Consider the following 21,823-nt stretch of genomic DNA (forward strand, 5'->3'; position numbering starts at 1 on the left):
AATCCTTGTATTTATTAATCCAAATTGCAAGCAAACATATTGGGTGTAAAATTACTCCATGCACCTTATCTGCAACCCAAAAAACATCAACAATAGAAAGAAATGGAAGGAGGTACATAAAAATGGACACCACAGAAATGTAATGTATTATAAGATATTTGAGAAATTTTATGCTATGAGAGAAATCTAGAAGAAATGAATAAATTCTTGGACTCTATAACCTCTCAAGTCTGTACCAATAATATATAGAAAAACTGGTCAGTCTTTGCACTTTGGAAGAAGTAGAATTACTAATTAAAAGTCTACCCAAACCAGGAGCAGACGAATTGGCTAATTCTTCCAAAATTAAAAAAAAATCATACTGAAATTCTTTTCAGGCTCTTCTAGGAAACTCAAAAACAGAAACACTCCCAGTTTTTATGACTCAAGTATTACCAAAAGCAGAGGGAACACACATATTATTATACAAAAAGAATATTTATAATGAACATAAATACAAACATCTTTAACACTAATTAGAAAATGAAAGCCAACAACTAATCACATAAAAATACACCTCTACCAAGTGGGATTTGTCTGAGATAAAAGAATAGTTTAACATATGGACAGCAAACAACATAATAAACACTATCAATAAAATAAAACATAAAAATCATACAATCAAGAGGCTAGAGAGATAAGATGGAGGTAGGGCATTTGCTTTGCATGCAGAAGGACCGTGGTTTGAATCCCAGCATCCCATATGTTCCCCGAGCCTTTCAGGTGCAAATTCTGAGCGTAGAGCCAAGAGTAGCCCCTGAACGCTGCCGGTTGTGACTCAAAAACAAAAACAAAACAAAAAATTTGAGGCCAGAGCAATAGCACAGCAGTAAGACCTTGCACTTGGCCAACACAGGACAGACCCCGGCTCAAATTCCGGCACCCCATTTGGTCCCCTGAGCCTGCCAGGAGTGATTTCTGAGTGCAGAGTAACGCCTGGTGTGACCCAAAAACAAACAAAAAAAATCATACAATCATATCAAATGTTGCAGAGAAATAATCTAATAAGCTCTGACACCCATTCATGAAAAACTCTCAACAAAATTGGAATTCAAAGAACTATTTCAGGGGCCAGAGACATAGCATGGAGGTAAAGAGGTTTGCCTTGCATGCAGAAGGACAGTGGTTCGAATCCCAGCATCCCATATGGTCCCCTGAGCCTGCCAGAAGCAATTTATGAGCATAGTGCCTGAAGTAACCACTGAGCACTGCCGTGTGTAACCCAAAACCCAAACCCCCCTCCCACAGAAAAAAACTATTTCAGTGTAGTTAATGCCACTTACCACAAGGCCACAAAATATTATTTTATATTGTTTGTATATATTTATATATACTATATAATAAACTTTGCTACAGGTAATATATTATCATATATGTGATTATTCTTTACATGTTATATTATAATAAAATAGGGAACAACTAAAACCTTCCTTCTAAGATCAGTTACAAGACACAGTTGCCTCTCTTATTTTCAAAAAATTAAATTTTTATTTAAATACTGTGGTTGAAAGGTTGTTTGTTCATACTAGGTTTTTGTTTGTTTGTTTGTTTGTTTGTTTTTTGGGTCACCCCCAGCACTGCTCAGGGGTTACTCCTGGATATACGCTCAGAAATCACCCCGGGCAGGCTCGGGGGACCATATCGGATGCGGGATTCAAACCACCGCACTTCTGCATGCAAGGCAAGCAAACGCCTTAATTCCATGCTATCTCTCTGGCCCCGTTCATACTAGTTTTTAAAAGATAAAGTTATACATGATTGAGTTAATGTCATACAATGTACAGGAATCTTCACCGTGGCATTTCCCACTACCAGTATCAACGGTTTCCCCCTCTCCCTCCCTGATACCCTCTTTTCTCCCACCCATCCTCCCCTACTTGTTTCTAGGGGAGGCATTTTACCTCACTATCTGTTCTTTTCTGATATTGTGGTTTGCACTGTTTATGATATAATGCCGTGCATGTCACTTTATCCCCTTTCAGCACCCGTTCTTGTCCAGAGTGGTCAGTTCTAACTATGACTTTCAAGTAGACACTTCTCTACTCTAACTGCACTCTTAGCTATTTGTGGCAAGCTTTCTACCATGGACTGATCCTCCAGTGTGGGAATGATAGACAAAGGCAATAGAGATGAGGACCAGTAGGGTTGCTGTCTCTTACCATTTCTATTCAATACAGTACTGGAAGATCTTGCCATGGCAATTAGATGAGAAAACTTATCAAGGGCATCCAGAATGGGAAGGAAGAAGTCAAGTTCTCACTATTTGCAGGTAATATGATAGTATACTTAGAAAATCCTAAAGACTCTGCAAAAAGCTTTTTAGAAGCAATAGTTTTATATAATAAAGTGAGGGCTAGAAAACTAATATGCAAAAGTTCATGGCTTTCATATATAATAATAATAAAGGAGAAAGAAGCGTTTTTTTTTAAATCCATTCACAGATGTACCTCTAATACCACTTAAAGAGGTAAAAGACCTATACTCATACTAAGAAAACTAAAATTCATATAGAAGTAATTCCCCTGCAACCCCCCAGTCAATAGCTAAAACAATCCTTGGGAAAAATGGGAGTCATCAATGTCTTCAATTTCTAATCCTATTACAAAGCAGTACTAATTAAAGCAGCATGGTATTGGAATAGAGACTCTCATATCAAAGGAATAGAATTGATTATCCTGAGGCAGATGCTTAGGTGGATCTTCAAGACCCTTCAGGACTCCTTCTGAGGTGGAGCAAAGAGAGCCCTCTCAACACTGCTGATCAGAAAACAGGTCAGCTACTTGCAAAAAATGAACTCAGACATCCCTTTAGCACCATGCATAAAAGCCAAATAAACATGAATTAAAGACCTCGAGAGCAGATCTGAAACCAGAAGTTACATAAAGGAAATGTAGGCAGAATTTTTCTTGACATTGAAGCTAAATGCTTTACTGATTATAATTTATTTCATGTGAATAAGCTATATTCGATTATCCTATGCTAGCTGTAAAACTACTAATGCATAAACCATGAACTTGGAAATCATAATAAATATCAAGTAATGTTGACAACATAGGGTTGTATTTCTGGAATAAAGAAAAAAACTGTGTCAAACTTTCTATTCTGGCTTCTCCTAGGTACTGAAGTAATGAAGTATTTCTCAACCTATTTTTCTGACATGGCCCCTTATGACCTTTTTCCTTCCTGTACCACCTGACTGTTAAACCAGTTGGCTCCTAAGTCTCATATCATGTCCCGTAATTTCTGTGATTATCAATAAAGAGACCTAGAATTATCTGTGGATTCATGGGGGCCATATGACACTCTGATAAGAATGCTAAATTAGAGAGCACTCACAAGGCATTTTTTAAAAACAAGTAGCAGATATACGCTCCTCTAAAAGATCAATTTTGACATCTTGAATGAAAAGATCTTAAGGTTATAATTATATCAATGGATGAACAACGACTTTAGAATTGAGCACGAAAACTAGGCACTTGGAAGCAACTAGGATAAATACCTAAAGAGGAAAGTTGAGAAGACTGCAGAATAGAACATGGTTAGCTACCAAAAATAAACCTTTACTCCTTTTTTTTTTTTTTTTTTTTTTTGGTTTTTGGTTTTTGGGTCACACCCGGCGGTGCTCAGGGGTTACTCCTGGCTGTCTGCTCAGAAATAGCTCCTGGCATGCACGGGGAACCATATGGGACACCGGGATTCGAACCAACCACCTTTGGTCCTGGATCGGCTGCTTGCAAGGCAAATGCCACTGTGCTATCTCTCCGGGCCCAAACCTTTACTCCTTTATTACTTTGCCTAGTACTACTTTTGCCCTAGAACTCCAAATATCTGATTTTAATCCTGTGTTTGTAAAAACCTTTTGGAATTTTCAACCACACCAGCCATTCCGAAGCCCTATGCTCAGGGAACCACTGTGGTGCCTGGGTTGGCCACATGCAAGACAAGTGACCTACCCACTGTGTTATTGTTTCTGCTCCTAATTTTATTAGTTTAGATATGGTTAAAGTAGTGCTATATAGTTACTATACATCACTACACGACCCTTACACCTGTCCCTATGTTCTATCTTATTCAACAACTCTACAGACCTATTCATCCTTCTGTTTGACTGACAAGTGGTTTTAACACATACTGTAATATCCCTTGGCTATTATTACCTATGTGTTCTAGGTCACCCACATATGTTCTTCATGTGTTACCTCCAGTCAATATAATCTTTCTTGTCCCCTCTCCCAGAAGTTTGGCATTCTATGGTCTGTATTCCAGCATCAAAGTTTAAAATCAAAATTCTCCATATCATTGATTTACTTTTCTATGTGCCAAAAATGAGTCAGCTCATCCTGTATTTATTTGTATTTCTGTCTCTGGCTGATTTCAATCAGCAAGATGCACTCCAATTCCATCCAAGATGCTATGACCTACATGATGTTTGGTCCCTTAGGGTATATTCCCAGGAGGAGTATTTCAGGGTCATATGGAAATGAGATGCTTTGTAACCACCATGGCCTCCATTAGAATCTACATCAAACTGGTAAAGACTCACCACATGTCATTCAGGGAACTTGAACTTGTCATTCAGGTCCTGAGCTTAGCCTCTATTACAAACCTCTTGTTCTTTAGTTTGGTGAGGAAAAACAAGAAAACTTGGTCTATGTGGACTCTATACACTTTGCCTGGGACTTTCAAATGACAACTTTCAAACTTTCCAAAAACTCCCTGAAAACCTGTTTAGACTATAAGGTTGGAAGCAGTGAATACATGACTGTCTACTACAAAAAACTGTTCCCAAGGTTCTAATGAAGGACATGTACAAGTCACAAGCCTCAGAATGACCAAGGAGTCTGCTTGCTGTTTGCAGTCATTCCAGCCCGGGTCTCACAAGTCAGAGAACAGGGTGTAGTATTAACTGCATCAGTACTTGGCTTGTTATTGCATTGTAATTCTAAAATGAATTAAACCTTGTTTTTAAGATAAATAGATAGAATTTCAAATGATGATGTGAATAACAAAAAGTGAAATAAATATTGTTTCTCATGTGAAATATTAATATGAAAAGAATCTCCTACAGAAACCACAAAATAATTTCTAGGGTTTTTTTTTATGAAATCTATTGTGGATACCAGTGAAAAATAGAGGGAAAGGGAGGAATGCTTTAGTTATACTTTTAGAATTGGAAGGAAAAAACCTGACATGTTTTGAGATTTATCCCTGAAATGCTACATTAGTGAGAACCAATGGCATAGCAATTGAAAAAGGAAGAAACATGAAGACAACCGTCTCCAAGATTATGACTAGTATAACTGAAACGATATTTAAGTACTATTATTTCTCATTGTTTTAAGTCTTTGATGTAATTCTTGTATTTATTAGTCCAGATTGCCAACAAGCATACTGGGTGTAAAATCACCCCCATGTACCTTATCTCCAACACCACATAAACGAGTCTAAAGCAGAGTCGGTCATGCATGAAATAATCCAACAGGCTGAGGGTGCAACACATGTATTCTGGCAATCTTCTACCTCGTTTTCATAACAAGCTGTCTTCCAAAACTGTTTTGATTGAATACGGCAGCCACTCCCGGTGAGAGGAGTGAGAAGAGTAAGGAAAGATAGCACAGGCTATCTGAGTAAGGACATTTGATAGTCTAGAAAAGAGAGACTCAAACTCAAAGGTTAAAAGACATCCATTAAGAAAATAACTTACTTATAAATGCTGAGGTGGCCACAGAAGAGGAGGACCATAGGAAAGATGAAGTCATGAACTTTCTTATGCGTGGACAGATATGGAGAATATTATGCTGAGTGAAATAAGTCAAAGGGAGAGGGGTAAACATAAAACAATCTGTACTATTGCTCTAATCTTAAATATGAAAGTATTTTCCAATAATACTTTGATTGTGGCAAAATGACTTGGTCAGATGAACACCTGGTGTTCATCCAGGGAAAGCCAATCTGAATGAAAACGTTAGGGCAATGTGATGAGAAACTGAAAGAGTGGGCCTAAGAAGGTAGGCTCAACAGGAGGTAAGATACACACCTTGCATGTGACTACTTTGAAAAATTATGGTTTGATGGCTGATACTCATTTTGTGTCCTGAACACTGCCAAAAATCACTCCTGAGGAGTGTTCAGGGCTCAGGTCGTGAGCACATCTGGCATGATCTTACCCTATGCAAAAAAAAAAATAAAAGAAAGAAAACGTGAAATAGTATAAGAGGAAATCAGCAGTGAAATAATTAATTGATATCATGTGTATATTACACCATTATCTGTCTTAACATAATGTTAATAAAATACATTTAATTATTGTAATATATTTAAAGCACACCTGTACATTTACATATCACTCAAAAACACTGTTAGTGGTTAATTAATTTAACCTGTCATATTTGGATTTAATACTGGATGTTTTAAATACTCCCTCTGGTGAGTGTCTTTGATACCTCTCAATAGAATATGAGACTTCTCTGATCAACCAGAAAATCTCTCAGAATGGCAATGACTTCCACTTGAACTCTATTAAATTTCGTGTGACAAAGGGATCTCTCTGCTTGACCAAAAGTTATCTCATTTTGATTATGAAATCTTACTGATTTGCCATAAAATCATTCTGTGAGGTCACAATATTTTTCTAAACACCCACAGGACCTTTTTCCTATGGCTAATAGAGATTTCTAAGTAACTATGAGAGCTTATTATGTGACCCTGAGATCTTTCATTGTGGCCATAGTGTCTCCCAATGTTGTCTTCATATTTCCTGAATGGTATAAATTTCTTGCCCGATAGAAATGACATCTTTCTGACTGATGCTTGTTCACTTTTGAGTGGACTTTATAACTTTATAACATCCTCGTGGTTCTCCTTAAAAATCACACGTTCCAAATAAAATGAAATATGCAGTTTATGCTTTTTATTAAGTACAAGTGATTCCTAAGCATAGATATAGGAGTAATCCCTGAGAACTACCACCTGTGGCCAAAAATAAAAGCCAAGGATAGACTCGAAAGAGCTGCAGAATTTTATTTCTAAAGGGTCCCAAATAAGAATCATAGCAGATATATTTGATAAAACCATACAGGATAGAATATAATATTATAATATGTTAACATCGTGTATGAAGCATGGATCCAAACACGAATACCAATTAACTTATTATACTAATTATAAATAATTTATTAAAACATTATAAACCATAATATCAAGACCAGAGAATTAAATAGTGGGTAAATACATACATATTGGTCTTGAATGTGGCCAACCCAGGCTTGTTCCCTGTCACCATATATGGTTTCTGGATCACTGCCAGGAGTTAGTCCGTAGCTTAGAACAAGGAGCAATACCAAACCACTACTGGATGTAGCCCTGAACAAAAAACTTACAGCAAAATTATCAAAATAAATTCATAGGGACTAAAACAACACTGCACTCAATGGGCATCTATAAAAACAAAGAAACACTATAACAAATAATAAGATTCTTAAAATGCAAAATGGAAGAAATGAGGAGTCATAAAAGTGTCTAGTAAAATTAATTTGAGACTAACAAGCTTTCGTATTAGAAGGGATTCTACAGCCATAACTTTAGAAGAAACCACATGGTACTCTCAAGAAAAAGGTAATTAGAAAGTACCCAAAAGGTGGAGCGCTGTCTGTAGGAGTTATGCTTTAACCCTAGTTGCTACAGCAAGTGGTGATATCTCATCTCCAAAAATGGAGTTGAAGCCATTCCTAGAGATCGGAAGTGATGCCCAGACATATGCCTTACTAAGCAGGCAGTCACTAACTCAGCCGCAAATTATATCTCAACTCCATAAAGATCTGCCTGAAAATACTTTGACAGTGACATAGGAAAGATGCTCCTCTGGACTATAAAAAAACATGGTAAAGCAAGATAAAGCCCTTTAAACTAGTGGGGGAAACAGTAATCTGGAAGACCCAATCAGTACTAACCTCCAACATAACCCCTCTGAAAATGACTAAAGTGTGGAAGTGTTTAGGATGTTCGACCAGCTCACAGAAACCATGTAATAGACTACCAATAAAAACAAATGTATATGAGAGCAGAAATGACAAAATTAAAAGCAGAAACAATGTAACTGAAACAAGAGTTAGGTGAAATGGAAAACTTTTGGAATAAATGGCAAGAAGAGTAACCACTATTGTGAACAGAAATATGTGCTCCAAATGAGGTGTAGAAAACCTCCAGACCTCAAAAGGAGATGGGAAAAGCAGCAAAATAAACCAGAAGACTCCAAGAGAACTTTGGGATGAATTCAAGAGGAATATCATCAGGGCACCAGAGGCCAGGAAGACAAGCTCTGTGAGAAGAAACACAGACATCAGTGGTGAAAAGTTCCCAAATCTCAAAGCATGCACATCCTGGAGGCCCAAATGGTACCAACTAAAGGAGACCTAAATAAAAAAAAACCCTAAGACACATGTTAATCGAAATGATGAAAAACACAGATGGATATAAAACTGAAAGCAGGTAAATCTCACACAGCAAATTACATACAAAGAGCATCCTTAAGAGCTACAGCAGTTTTGCTAAAGGTAACCCTCAAGGTCTGAAGACAGTGGAGGGCTATAGTGAAAAGACTCAATGAAATGAGTGTCTCACCAAGAATCCATTGCCAAACTAGACTCTCCTCAGATTTGAAGAAACAACACACAACTTCATGGGTAAGCAACAGCTCAGACGTTCATAGACTTAAATCCACCTGTAATAGAATAACTTAGGGCGTACTTTAAGAGAAGATGAATCCCACGAACATGCAAACTCCTTCAGGAATGTGGCATGATACTCCATGGCAATAGTCTGATGCCAAAGTGAAAGAAAATTGTTTTACTGGTGAAATGTTAGTAAGAAAAGAATAGCCCACAGAAACCCCCACAAATAATTTCTAGGTTTTTTTGAAATCTATTGTGGATACCAGTGAAAGATAGAGGGAAAAGGAGGAATGGTAGAGTTATACTTTTAGAATTGAAAGCAACAAATCTGACATAATTTGTGTTAAGATTTATCCCTGAAATGCTACAGTAGTGAAAACCAATAGCATAGAAAATGAAAAAGGAAGAAAAATAAAGGCAACCCCCTTGAAAATTATTAGTAGTATAACTGAAACGATATTGAACTACTGTTATTGCTTATTTTTAAGTCTTCAATGTAATTCTTGTATTTATTAGTCCAAATTGCAAACAAACATATTGGATATAAAATCACCCTCATGCACCTTATTTCCAATACAATGTAAACGAGTGTAAAGCTGGGTCATGCATGATATAATACAAACCATTCTGAGAGTGCAACACGTGTATTCTCACAATCTACCTTGTTTTCCTATCAGCTGCCTTCCAAATATGTTTTTATTGTATACTAAGACCACCCCCGGTGGGGGAGTAAAAACAGAGTAAGGAAAGATAGCTCAGGCTATGTGAATAAGGACAATTGCTAGTCGAGATAAGAGTCTCAACTCAAAGGTTGGAAGACACCCATTAAGCAGCTGAAGTGGTCTTCTAAGAAGAGTTGGACCATAGGAAAATGAAGTCATGTAATTTTTCTTACACATGGATAGATATGGAGAATATTATGCTGAGTGAAGGAAGTCAGAGGGAGAGGGGTAGGCATAAAATAATCTATACTATTGCTCTAATCTTAAATATGAAAGCATTTTCCCAAAATACTTTGTGGCAAAATCACTTGGTGATCTTCAAGGGAAAGCACCCTGGATGGAAAAATTAGGGCACCTTGATAAACTGAATGAGTGGGCCCAAGAAGATTGGCCCTATAGGAGGTAAGGCACTTACTTACCTTGCATGTGACTAATTTGAGAAAGTACAGTTTGATGACTAATACTCTTTTTTGTGTCCTGAACACTACCAAAGATCACTCCTGAGTAGTGTTCAGGGCTCAGATCCTGAACACAATGGGCCATGATCCCATCCTATAAAAAAAGAAAAATGAAAATGAAAAACTGGATTACTATAAGAGGAAATCAGCAGTTGAAATAATTGATATCATGTATATATTACCACTAACTAATATCTCTGTCCTAAAATAATGTTTATAAAAATACATATTTAACTATTAAAATATAAATATTTAAAGTAAATATTAACATTTACATATCAATCAAAACACTGTTAATGATTAATTTAATTAATTTGACATGATAAATTTGGATGTTCTGAATATTCCCTCAGTTTAATATCTTTAATAACTCTCTAGCATATGAGATGTCTTTGATTAACCAGAAGATCTCTCAGAAAGGCAATGAATTCTACCTGAGCTACTATAAATATTTGTGTGTGACGAAGTGATCTGTCTGATTGGCAAAAGGTCTCTTAGGTTGATCATCAAATCTTACTGATTTGCTATGAAATTTTTCTGTGTGGTCACAATATTTTTCTAAATACCCACAGGAGCTTTTTCTTATGGCTAAGAAGATTTCTGTGTGGCCATGAGAGATTCCAGTGTGAACATGAGATATTTCATCATGGCAAAGAATCTCCCAATGTAGTCTTAAGATCTGTGAATGGTATAAATTCCTTCCCAGATAGCAATGGCATCCTACTGACTGTTGCTTGTTCACTGTAGAGTGGATTTTATAACAGCTTCCATGTTTCTACTTAAAAAATCGCAGTCTTCTGTGCTGTGCTCCATCTTCGGCCTGATTTCATCCTGTGTGTGGCCCATCTGCGGATGGCTCGCCTTCCCTGGAGCCTTCCCTGGGGGTGAGTTTACAAGCCCAGAAAAGCTGGAGCCAGAGGAGCATGGCCGCTCCGCTTCACTTCTCTGCCGTGCACATCATTTAGCCAATGAATACAACCACAGCACGTAGAAAAACCCTCAATACAAGTGTGACAATGGGGAAACAATGCAGCCAGCACCAGACATGGAGAATGACGATGGCAACTCTGATGACTTGAACATGACCAACCAACTAGTCACTCTCTCAGATAAGGAGTTTAGAATCGCAAGATGGAAGATGTACAAAGAACTCAAAGAAAGTATAGAAGAGAACACTAATAAGAATCAAGAGAATATGAAGATAGAAATCAGAAAACTCCAAACTGAAATTTCAGGTCATATAACAGGTCTGAAAAACTCAGTAGATGAATTGAAGAAAAACATGGTTGAACTTTCCCATGGGTTAACAGCAGCTGAGAATAGGATTAGTACACTGGAAGATGAGATGAATAACAATTCCATACAGCAGAAGAAATTGGAAAAAAGCCTTAAAGCAAACAAAGAATGGAAAAATCACTCAAAGAAAGGGAACAGATGAAAATAGTAGTCTATGATAAGCTCAACAGAAACAACTAAAGAATCATTGGAGTCCCAGAGACCCAGGAAGAAAATCTCCAGGAAGAATCAATGGTCAAGAACATCATTAAAGAAAAACTACCAGAGCTAATGAATACATGTGATAAAATCCTGCATGCCCGAAGAGTACCAACTAAAAGAGACCCCAGAGAAAACACCCCAAGACACATCCCATTCACAATGATGAATCCCACAGATAGAGACAGAATTCTGAAATCAGCAAGATCGAAAAGAGAAATTACATTCAAGGGAACATCCTTGAGATTTACTGTAGACCTGTCACCGGAAACACTCAAGGCCAGAAGGTAGTGGTGGGACATAGCGACAAAACTGAATGAAATAAGTGTTTTGCCTAAAATACTGCACCCAGCAAAACTCACGATCAGGTTTGAAGGAGCAATACATGGTTTCACAGACAAACAACAGCTCAGAAACTTTACAGACTCAAAACCATTCTTAAAAGAAAAACTGAACGGCATACTTTAAGACAAGGCTGACCAACAGACACAACAAACTTCAATATAAAGATGGCACTAACTCTCAGGAAAATTCTTTCTCTCAATGTCACCAGTTAAGAGACACAGAGTGGCTAAATGGATCAAAAAACTCAATCCAACCTTCTGCTGCCTACAAGAAACGCACCTGAATAGTCAGAACAAACATAGACTCAAAATAAAAGGCTGGAGGAAAATCATCCAAGCAAACATCACCCATAAAGATACTTAGGAAAATTCTAAGGGATAAAGATGAATATTTAGTATTAATCAAGGGATACATAAAGCAGGAATAAACCACTCTCCTAAACATATATGCACCGATGAGGGCCAGCAAAATATTTAATAAATTTGCTGACAAATCTGAAAAATAATATCAATAGGAACACAAAGATTGTGGGAGACCTCAACACGGCATTGTCAACACTTGACAGGTCAACCAGACGGAAACCCAACAAGAATATACTAGACCTAAAAAGAGAAATGGAAGAAAGAGGCCTAGTAGATATATACAGGACAATCCATCCCCAGAAGCATGGATAAACATTCTTCTCTAATGTACATGGGACATTCTCCAGGATAGACTACATGCTAGCACATAAAACATACCTCCATAATATCAAGAGGATAGAAATTTTGCAGGCTACCTTCGCTGACCACTAGGCCCTGAAATTACATGTGAACTACAAAGGGACACAGAAGAAAAACTTTAATACCTGGAACTTAAACAGCCTAATACTGAATAACCAGTGGGTCTGAGATAAAATCAAAGAGGAAATCAAAACTTTCCTGGAAACAAATGACAATGGAGACAGAAACTATCATAACCTATGGGACACAGCAAAAGCGGTACTGAGAGGAAAACACACTATACCACTCCAGCCCCTTCCTCTTCACTTTTGATGTCACTGAATTCTTTAGCACTTCCTCTGCCTGTTCTGTTTTACCTCCATCTTCATGGCTCAGCTTTGATGTTGTTCATGCCTTCAGTCTGCCATAAGCAACATTGCCTCACCTACTTCTGTTCCCCTTTACAGATAATCTATTTTTTTTGTTTTGGGGCCACACCCGTTTGACACTCAGGAGTTACTCCTGGTTATCGCTCAGAAATTGCCCCTGGCTTGGGGGGACCATATGGGACGCCGGGGGATCAAACCACTGTCTGTCCTATGCTAGCGCTTGTAAGGCAGACACTTTACCTCTAGCGCCACCTTCCCGGCCCCAGATAATCTTGTGTAAGCCATGCAGGGCATTACCAGTGACTGTTCTCATCCTTCCCATACTTATTTACCTGAGTGTTCTGAGTGATGCTCATGCACCTATTGGCTACTCCCAGTGGTGTTTTCTTGCCTAGTTGAGTCCTTTATTGAGACAGTGCACTAAATATCATGGAGGTTCAGTGTTGTTTGACAACACCATAAGCAAAACTTGTTCTGTCTGTGTGGGAAAAGATGTTTTAGGGAATCAATTATTTTTTTGAATGTGTGCCCCATCTGCTCCTCTATAGAGGCTTTCAATCAACCATTTAAGGTGGGTCATCATTTTTTATATGTGTCTCATGACCATGAATCCACTGAAAAGCTTTGGTTACCCACTTCATGACAAAATATCCTGTTACAGAGTACTGTCAGCCATTGTAGGATTTTCACATATATTGCCTATGCACAGGATTGGGGATGGATTACCCCTTTCACAGATATAGGAAGTGATCCCCCCTGGTCTAGGTTCCTTTGGGTTTCCCAAATTAATCTTTCTTCTATGGATTTGCCACTACTCACTTATGCACAATACCATGCTCTATTTGGTTTCTATGTATACAAAGTGTTGCATGCATTGGGGAGTATTGCTTGTCCTGTCGTCTATTGAGACTTCCTTATCTACTGTAGCCATGGCAGTCATATGGACTGTCTGCTCTTGTCTTCCTCCTGAATGATGGTTCCTATTAAATGACCAGCCTCTGGGGCCAGAGAGTAGTGCTGTGGTAAGAATGCTTGCCAGGATGGACCTCGGTTCGATCCCCGGAGTCCCATATGGTTCCCCAAGTCAGGAGCAATTTATGAGCATATAGCCAGGAATAACCCTTGAGCATCATTGGGTGTGGCCCAAAAAACCAAAACCAAAACCAAACCAAACCAAATCAAAACAAAAAGTAAATGAACAGCTTCTTTTAACAGTTCCATTTTCTTAATGGGGTGCCTTTGCCTAGCTTCTCCCATTTTCTCTGTCTTAAATAATGGCCAGAGTAGAAGCCTTGTGTGAAGAAGGGAAAAGAAGTCCAGTGAGATGGGATGCTTGCGAGACTCTGATTTTCACTGCATAAGTCTATCCTTGCTTGTGTGGTATGTCTTACCCCACCCCCAGAGAGAACTTGAATTTTATTGCTTGAAGTTGTATGTTATGATAAGTTATATCTATTCTCCCTCATTTTTTGGCATGAAATGTTGTTCCTTGTGCTCTTCTCATGAATCACTGCTCATCCAGATGGGACCTATGGTATGTATGTCAGGCATCCAACTGGGTGTGTGTATGACAATTTAATGTCTCTGCTTGAGTTTGTCTGTTCTCCATGCCCCAGCTATGAATTTATCATGTTTTATTCATTTACTATTTTGGGGGGCCCACACCCGGTGACGTTCAGGGTTTACTCCTGGCTATGTGCTCAGAAATCGCTTCTGGCTAGGGGACCATATGCGACACCAGGAATCAAACCAGATCCGTCCTGGATCTGCCATGTGCAAGGCAAATGCCCTGCTGTGCTATAGTTCCGCCCAAAACATTTTTCTTCAATTTGGGTACCTTGTTATCACAGACATAGTCATGGAAAACTTCTCTACTTTGTTCACTCCATAAATTGCTGAGATTTTCAATTTGTCAGTGCTCATTCTTTATTCTTTCCTCTGTGCTCAGGGATCACGATTGGTGTTGTGGGAATCTTACATCATCCTGTGTAATAAAATACATGAAATAAACAAAAATACATATTTAAAAGATTGAACACATGCAACAATAAACCCTGAGCACCAAGAGATGTGCCTTCACCCACTGAAAAAATAAATGAAGACCTTTTATTTGTAGGGGAAGGCCTTGGGCCACACCCAGCTGTGTTTAGGGCTTACTCCAGACTATGTCCTTAGGGATCACCCTTGATGGTATTTGGGGGTCCACCTCGGTTAACAAGGTCTGCTGTGTTCAAGATAAGCACCTTACCCACTGTACTCCGACCCTATACAGAATAATTTGGAAAGGTGATGGGAAAGAATCCAGGTTCTACACATGGGTTATAGTCTCATATTCGATACCACTTAGCACCTTAATATTCCCTTTAAAATTTATACTCCTTAGATATCTCCAATAATTGTTGAAGCATTAATTATCATGCATATAAAACACAATGTTAGTGCCAAGTAATTAAACCGATACATGTTTCTTTTAATATGCAACTCATATCGAAAGAAATATCCAGGACACGAGTAAGTAATGAATTTAGCTCAAAGGAAATGTCAGGAGCAGGTAATCTGCTAGACACCATGGCTCACAGCAAGCCCAGAAACCACCATCCCCTCCTGGAAAAGCAAGTACCTCTGGACAAGACTCTCAACCAAAACTGAGTAGAGATCACTTGGAACCTTGATGAGTCTTTTTCAGTTTTCTAAAAACAAAGTCTTTGTGTGATGAACTTTGCATGCTTCATGGTTTAAGCAGGACCAATTGGAATCCTAAAGTCAACACTGGGGTCTTGGGAAAGTATTATTTATTCACTGAATATTAATTTGTAAAGTTTGTAACATGATTGATTTTTATTTAATTTGGGACACACCCAGCATTGCTCAGGGATTACTTCTTATTCTATGATAAAGGATAGCTCCTGTCATCTTACAGGATGATGTGAATTGAACCAGTGTCAGCTGTGCAGGACATGCAGCCTACCAGCTGTGCTACCTCTCCAAACACTAGTACATACAGTGATTGAAATCATCATATTGATTGTCAGATGATGAACACATAAAATTTGTCAAGTAAATCCCTCTATGATAACAGGGATCTTACATCATGGGTGTCCAGGCTTTTATTCAACGTGTAACAAATATTGTGCCTCAATATACAATTTCTGTATGAATCTTTGTTGCTTTTGTGGTGAGATTTTGGAACACACTTGCTAGTGCTTAGTGGTTAATACTGGCTGACCTGGATATGCCCCAGGAGTGTTCAGAGCACTATTCAGTGTTCAGCTCTTGAGCTATCTCTGTTGTCTTGCAAAGTAAACATCAGTGGGTCCCCCTAACAGGACTCAGGAGGCTCTAGAATGGTTAAACATTGTGCCTATAGTTCAATGCTAACACCTGAGGATATGGTGCTCTTTGGACCTTGCAATTCAGAGTGCAAGTGAGGCTGGTGAAGTCGGTTGGATCCTAGGCAAGTAGACAGTTTACAGATTCAAAAACCATCCATGAGCCACTTCTGGAAAATGACTACAACACTTTATTTTAGGTGGGCAAGGGATTCTAAAGTATCTTAATCATGTTAGAAGGAAAATAGAAAAAATAGAAAAACAGGCTTCCTTTTCCTGGTCAGTCCCTGCGGCCGCTTCGCTTCGCTGCGACTGGAGCTGGTCCTGGGGTCCCCGCGGGCGCAGGGGGTCTGGAGCAACGATTTCCCGGCTGCTCTGAGGTCACCTCGCCAGGGATTCATGCAAATTGCCTTTCTGCTGCTCTTCCAGAATAATACGTACTAGGGAAGATGGATCTGCACCATCAGAAGTCCAGTTCCCAGAGATTTGTGACAACGGCCTTGCTGCTGCTCTTTATGAACAATATAGACAAGTGAAGATGGAACTGCACCGTTTGAAATCCTGTTCCCAGGAAATGGTGACCTTCACCGATGTGGCTGTGATCTTCTCCCCAGCGGAGTGGCTGTGCCTGGATGCCTCTCATCGGAAACTCTACAGAGATGTGATGCTGGAGATCTACCAGCACCTGCGGGTCATAGGACAGTGCACGGTGAAGCCTGCGCTGATCTCCTGGTTGGAAGAAGGAGCCCTTCACAAGCTGCAGAGAGGTTTGTTTGAAATATGCAGAGCACCAGTTGAGAGTTACTCCATTCTACAATTTCCTTTTAGAATGAGATCTTCAAACAGAAGATTCCTCTGATGGTAAGAGAGGTGGATTCAGTCTGAGACAACTGTCACACCGGAATGATCCAAAGGAAGTCTGGATAGGAAGCAAATGTCATCTAGGTCCCGAGAATGGCAAGTCCTTCACATTCTCTTTGTCCCACACTGAACACATGAAAATTCATGTAGGAGAGAAGTCTTATATGTGTCAGGAGTGTGGAAAGTTCTTCACTCAATCTTCAAAGCTTATTAGACACATGAAAATTCATACAGGAAAGAAGCCTTATTTATGTCAGGAGTGTGGAAAGGCATTTGCTCAATCCTCAAAACTTTTTGATCACATGAAAATTCATACAGGAGAGAAGCCTTCTTCATGTCAGGAGTTTGGAAAGGCATTTGCTCAATCCTCAAAACTTTCTGATCACATAAAAATTCATACAGGAGAGAAGCCTTATTCATGTCAGGAGTGTGGAAAGGCTTTTGGTGAATCCTCAAGCCTTAACAGGCACATGAAAATTCATACAGGAGAGAAGCCTTATTCATGTCAGGAATGTGGAAAGGCATTTGCTCAATCCTCAAATCTTAACACACACATGAAAATTCATACAGGAGAGAAGCCTTATTCATGTCAGGAGTGTGGAAAGGCATTTGCTCGATCCTCAGCCCTTAACACACACATGAAAATTCATACAGGAGAAAAGCCTTATTCATGTCAGGAGTGTGGAAAGGCATTTGCTCAATCCTCAAAACTTTCTGATCACATAAAAATTCATACAGGAGAGAAGCCTTATTCATGTCAGGAGTGTGGAAAGGCATTTGGTGAATCCTCAAGCCTTAACAGGCACATGAAAATTCATACAGGAGAGAAGCCTTATTCATGTCAGGAGTGTGGAAAGGCATTTGCTCAATCCTCAGCCCTTAACAAACACATGAAAATTCATACAGGAGAGAAGCCTTATTCATGTCAGGAGTGTGGAAAGGCATTTGCTCGATCCTCAGACCTTAAAAAACACATGAAAATTCATACAGGAGAGAAGCCTTATTCATGTCAGGAGTGTGGAAAGGCATTTGCTCAATCCTCAAAAATTTCTAATCACATAAAAATTCATACAGGAGAGAAGCCTTATTCATGTCAGGAGTATGGAAATGCATTTGCTCGATCCTCAGCCCTTAACACACTCATGAAAATTCATAAAGGAGAGAAGCCTTATTCATGTCAGGAGTGTGGAAAGGCATTTGCTCGATCCTCAGCCCTTAACACACACATGAAAATTCATACAGGAGAGAAGCCTTATACATGTCAGGAGTGTGGAAAGGCATTTGCTCAATCCTCAAAAATTTCTGGTCACATGAAAATTCATACAGGAGAGAAGCCTTATTCATGTCAGGAGTGTGGAAAGGCATTTGCTCAATCCTAAAAATTTCTGATCACGTGAAAATTCATACAGGAGAGAAGCCTTATTCATGTCAGGAGTGTGGAAAGGCATTTGGTGAATCCTCAAGCCTTAACAGGCACATAAAAATTCATACAGGAGAGAAGCCTTATTCATGTCAGGAGTGTGGAAAGGCATTTGCTCAATCCTCAAAACTTTCTGGTCACAAGAAAATTCATACAGGAGAGAAGCCTTATTCATGTCAGGAATGTGGAAAGGCATTTGCTCATTCCTCAAATCTTAACACACACATGAAAATTAATACAGGAGAGAAGCCTTATTCATGTCAGGAGTGTGGAAAGGCATTTACTCAATCCTCAAACCTTTCTGGTCACATGAAAATTTATACATGAGAGAATCCTTATTCATGTCTGGAGTGTGGAAAGGCATTTGCTCGATCCTCAAATCTTAACAAACACATGAAATTTCATACAGGATGGAAGTCTTATTCATGTCAGGAATATGGAAAGGCATTTACTCGATCTTCAGACCTTAAAGTACACATAAAAGTTCATACAGGAGAGAAGCCTTATTCATATCAGGAGTGTGCATTTGCAAAATCCTCAAACCTTTCTGATCACATGAAAATTCATACAGGAGAGTAGCCTTATTCATGTCAGGAGTTTGGAAAGGCATTTGCTCGGTCCTCAGACCTTAACAAACACATGAAAGTTCATACAGGAGAAAAGCTTTATTCATGTCCGGAGTGTGGAAAGGCTTTTGGTGAATCCTCAAGCCTCAACAGGCACATGAAAATTCATATAGGAGAGAAGCCATATTCATGTTCGGACTGTGGAAAGGCATTGCTTGATCCTCATACCTTAACACACACAAAAATTCACACAAGGGGCCGGAGAGATAGCCTGGAGGTAAGGTGTTTGCCTTGCATGCAGAAGGTTGGTGGTTCGAATCCCAGCATTACATATGGTCCCCTGAGCCTGCCAGGAGCTATTTCTGAGCATAGAGCAAGGACTTAGCCCTGAGCGCTGCCAGGTGTGACCCAAAAACTGAAAAAGAAAAAGAAAATTCACAAAGGATAGAAGACTTATTATGTCAGGAGTGTGAAAAGGTGTTTGCTTTATCCTCAAACCTTCTTAGACACATGAATATTCATGGAGAGAAGCCTTTAGCCTTATTTGGATTGTAGCAAAGCCTTCAATAAATCTCAAGACGCATTAAAATTTATAAAGGAGATAAGCCATATGCATATCAAGAATGTGGGGAGGCATTTGCCCATAGCTTGTTAGACACTTGGAAACTGGAGAGAAACCTTACTCATGTTAGGTGAGTGTGAAAAAGACTCACTCAAACCACAACTGTTTCTGGGCAGTACATTACTGATTTGTACTGATAAGAAGACTTACTCATGTCAGAAGTATGGGATGTCCTTCATTAAATCCTCAAAACCTAATTTGCACGATAACATTCAAACAGGAGTTAAGTCTAATACATGTCAGGAGTGTGGAAAGGCCTTTGCTTAGTCCTCAAACCTTACTATACACATTAATGTTCATACAAGAGAAGAGTGCCATTCATGTCTGGAGTGTGGCAAGGCTTACACTTTCTGCTCAAGCCTTCAAAAGTATAAAAAATCCATTCTAGAGGGAAACGTCCATAAAAAGTGTGGGTATTTTTTTCACTGATATGAAACTTTTATAGGTATGAAAATGATATCTGATGATCTGATTACCTCATGCAAAATGGTTAGAATTGACCTTGCAAACCACTGGCTGGGGTTCAATGCTAAACATTCTTTAGGGTTTCTCAAGCCCAAAGGTATGGATAAAAGAGTCAGGAATTACCTTTGAACATTATAGTGTGTCGCCTATGAAAATAACTAAAATAACTTTTAAACAAGACAATATTAACTTGAGGGAATATGGGGAGACCGGTTTACTTCTGAATGATTAACTGCCTAAAAAATTTATAGTTGGGACTAGAATGTAGCATAGTGGAAAAGGTATTTGCCTTGGTCACAGCCAACCAGGGTTGGAACCTCGACATTCCCTATGGTCTCAAATGTTGGCCAGGAGCAAATTTTATACTCAGTGTGTCCTATAGCAACGACTACAGCTGCATAACATCTCTACTTGAGAACTTTATATTTATGAAGTGCTTTGACCCTTTTACTACTCTAAGATGGGTCAGTTTTAAAACTGTAACATACTGATCAGTTAATTATTTCTGCGTATGTCTCCTGATCACATATAATGTCTGTGTTGTACATAGCTCTGTCCATTTCTATGTGCTACATAGTCTGCTACATTTCCCCTTTTCTGCCTGTCATTCAGCACTTTCTTTCTTTCTCTCTCTCTCTTTCTTTCTTTCTTTCTTTCTTTCTTTCGTTCTTTCTTTCTTTCTTTCTCTCTCTCTCTCTTTCTTTCTTTCTTTCTTTCTTTCTTTCTTCCTTTCTTTCTTTCTTCCTTTCTTTCTTTCTTTCTTTCTTTCTTTCTTTCTTTCTTTCTTTCTTTCTTTCTTTCTTTCTTTCTTTCTTTCTTTCTTCCTTTCTTTCTTTCTTTCTTTCACCACACCTGGTGATGCTAATGGGTTACTCCTGGTTATGTGTTTAGAAATCGGTGCTCAGTTGGGGAACCAAATGGGATCCTAGGTCAGCCACATGCAAGGCCAATGTTCCACTGCTCCGGGCCTGGAATGTGTATTTTTCTTTTGTTTTTGTTTTTTCAGGCCACGCCCGTTTGATGCTCAGGGGTTGCTCCTGGCTAAGCGCTCAGAAATTGCCCCTGGCTTGGGGGACCATATGGGACGCCGGGGGATCGAACCGCGGTCCTTCCATGGCTAGCCCTTGCAAGGCAGTCACCTTACCTCTAGTGCCACCTCGCCGGCCCCGGAATGTGTATTTTTCTTATAAAATAATGTTATTGGTGGTGGGAATCTTGCACTTATGAAGAGGGGTATTCTTTACATGACTGTAATCATAAAACTACAATCATACTTGTAATCATGGTGTTTAAATAAACATAATTTAACAATAAAAAAAAGAAAAACAGGGTATGTGCCCTGTTAAAGGGAAAACAGAATGTATATACTTTGTTTAAAGGAGAAACAGGCCTGGGCTCTATCTAGGGAGAAAACAGGATGTTGGCTCTAGTAGTAGGCTTTGTGAGTTTAGCTACACTCAGCTTACCCAGACTACCCTGGCAGTTCTCAAGAACTTCGCAGATCACACTGTGGTGCTACAAGCCTACACTGAACAATGCTTAGTGTAACACATAGAATGTTTATTTATTTTGGGGGGCACATCTGGCAGTGTTCAAGGCTTACTCCTGGATCTCTGCTCAAGAATCAGTCTGTCAAAATCAGACCTCGGTCAACTGCATGTAAGACAATTGCTTTGCCACATTTACTATTGCTCCTACCCCCTGATAATGGGGATCAAATCCCATTCAGTTCACTCACTGAAA

General features: G+C 39.0%; 1 protein-coding gene and 1 non-coding gene across 2 annotated transcripts; one reads left to right on the top strand and one right to left on the bottom strand.

Moving 5' to 3' along the window:
* Positions 1-4,816: 4,816 nt before the first annotated feature.
* LOC125999662 (small nucleolar RNA SNORA70) lies at positions 4,817-4,951 on the bottom strand. The gene has a single exon (XR_007492157.1). It is a non-coding gene; the product is annotated as a small nucleolar RNA SNORA70 (small nucleolar RNA).
* A 3,537-nt stretch (positions 4,952-8,488) lies between these two features.
* On the top strand, positions 8,489-18,386 carry LOC125999045 (gastrula zinc finger protein XlCGF57.1-like). The gene is made up of 3 exons (XM_049767027.1): positions 8,489-8,526; positions 16,576-16,913; positions 16,996-18,386. The coding sequence occupies exons 1-3, from the start codon at positions 8,489-8,491 to the stop codon at positions 18,384-18,386; spliced, it is 1,767 nt and encodes a 588-aa protein (XP_049622984.1).
* Positions 18,387-21,823: the final 3,437 nt, after the last annotated feature.

Source organism: Suncus etruscus, chromosome X (genome assembly GCF_024139225.1).
Source record: "Suncus etruscus isolate mSunEtr1 chromosome X, mSunEtr1.pri.cur, whole genome shotgun sequence".
Lineage (NCBI taxonomy): Eukaryota > Metazoa > Chordata > Mammalia > Eulipotyphla > Soricidae > Suncus > Suncus etruscus.

Bases quoted from the DNA above. Each gene is read 5' to 3' on its own strand.
- LOC125999045 (XM_049767027.1), top strand. From the start codon at position 8,489: ATGATGAAAAACACAGATGGATATAAAACTGAAAGCAG. The intron at 8,527-16,575 runs GTAAATCTCACA...CTGCTCTTCCAG, and splicing joins GGATATAAAACTGAAAGCAG to AATAATACGTACTAGGGAAG. The intron at 16,914-16,995 runs GTTTGTTTGAAA...TTCAAACAGAAG, and splicing joins CCTTCACAAGCTGCAGAGAG to ATTCCTCTGATGGTAAGAGA.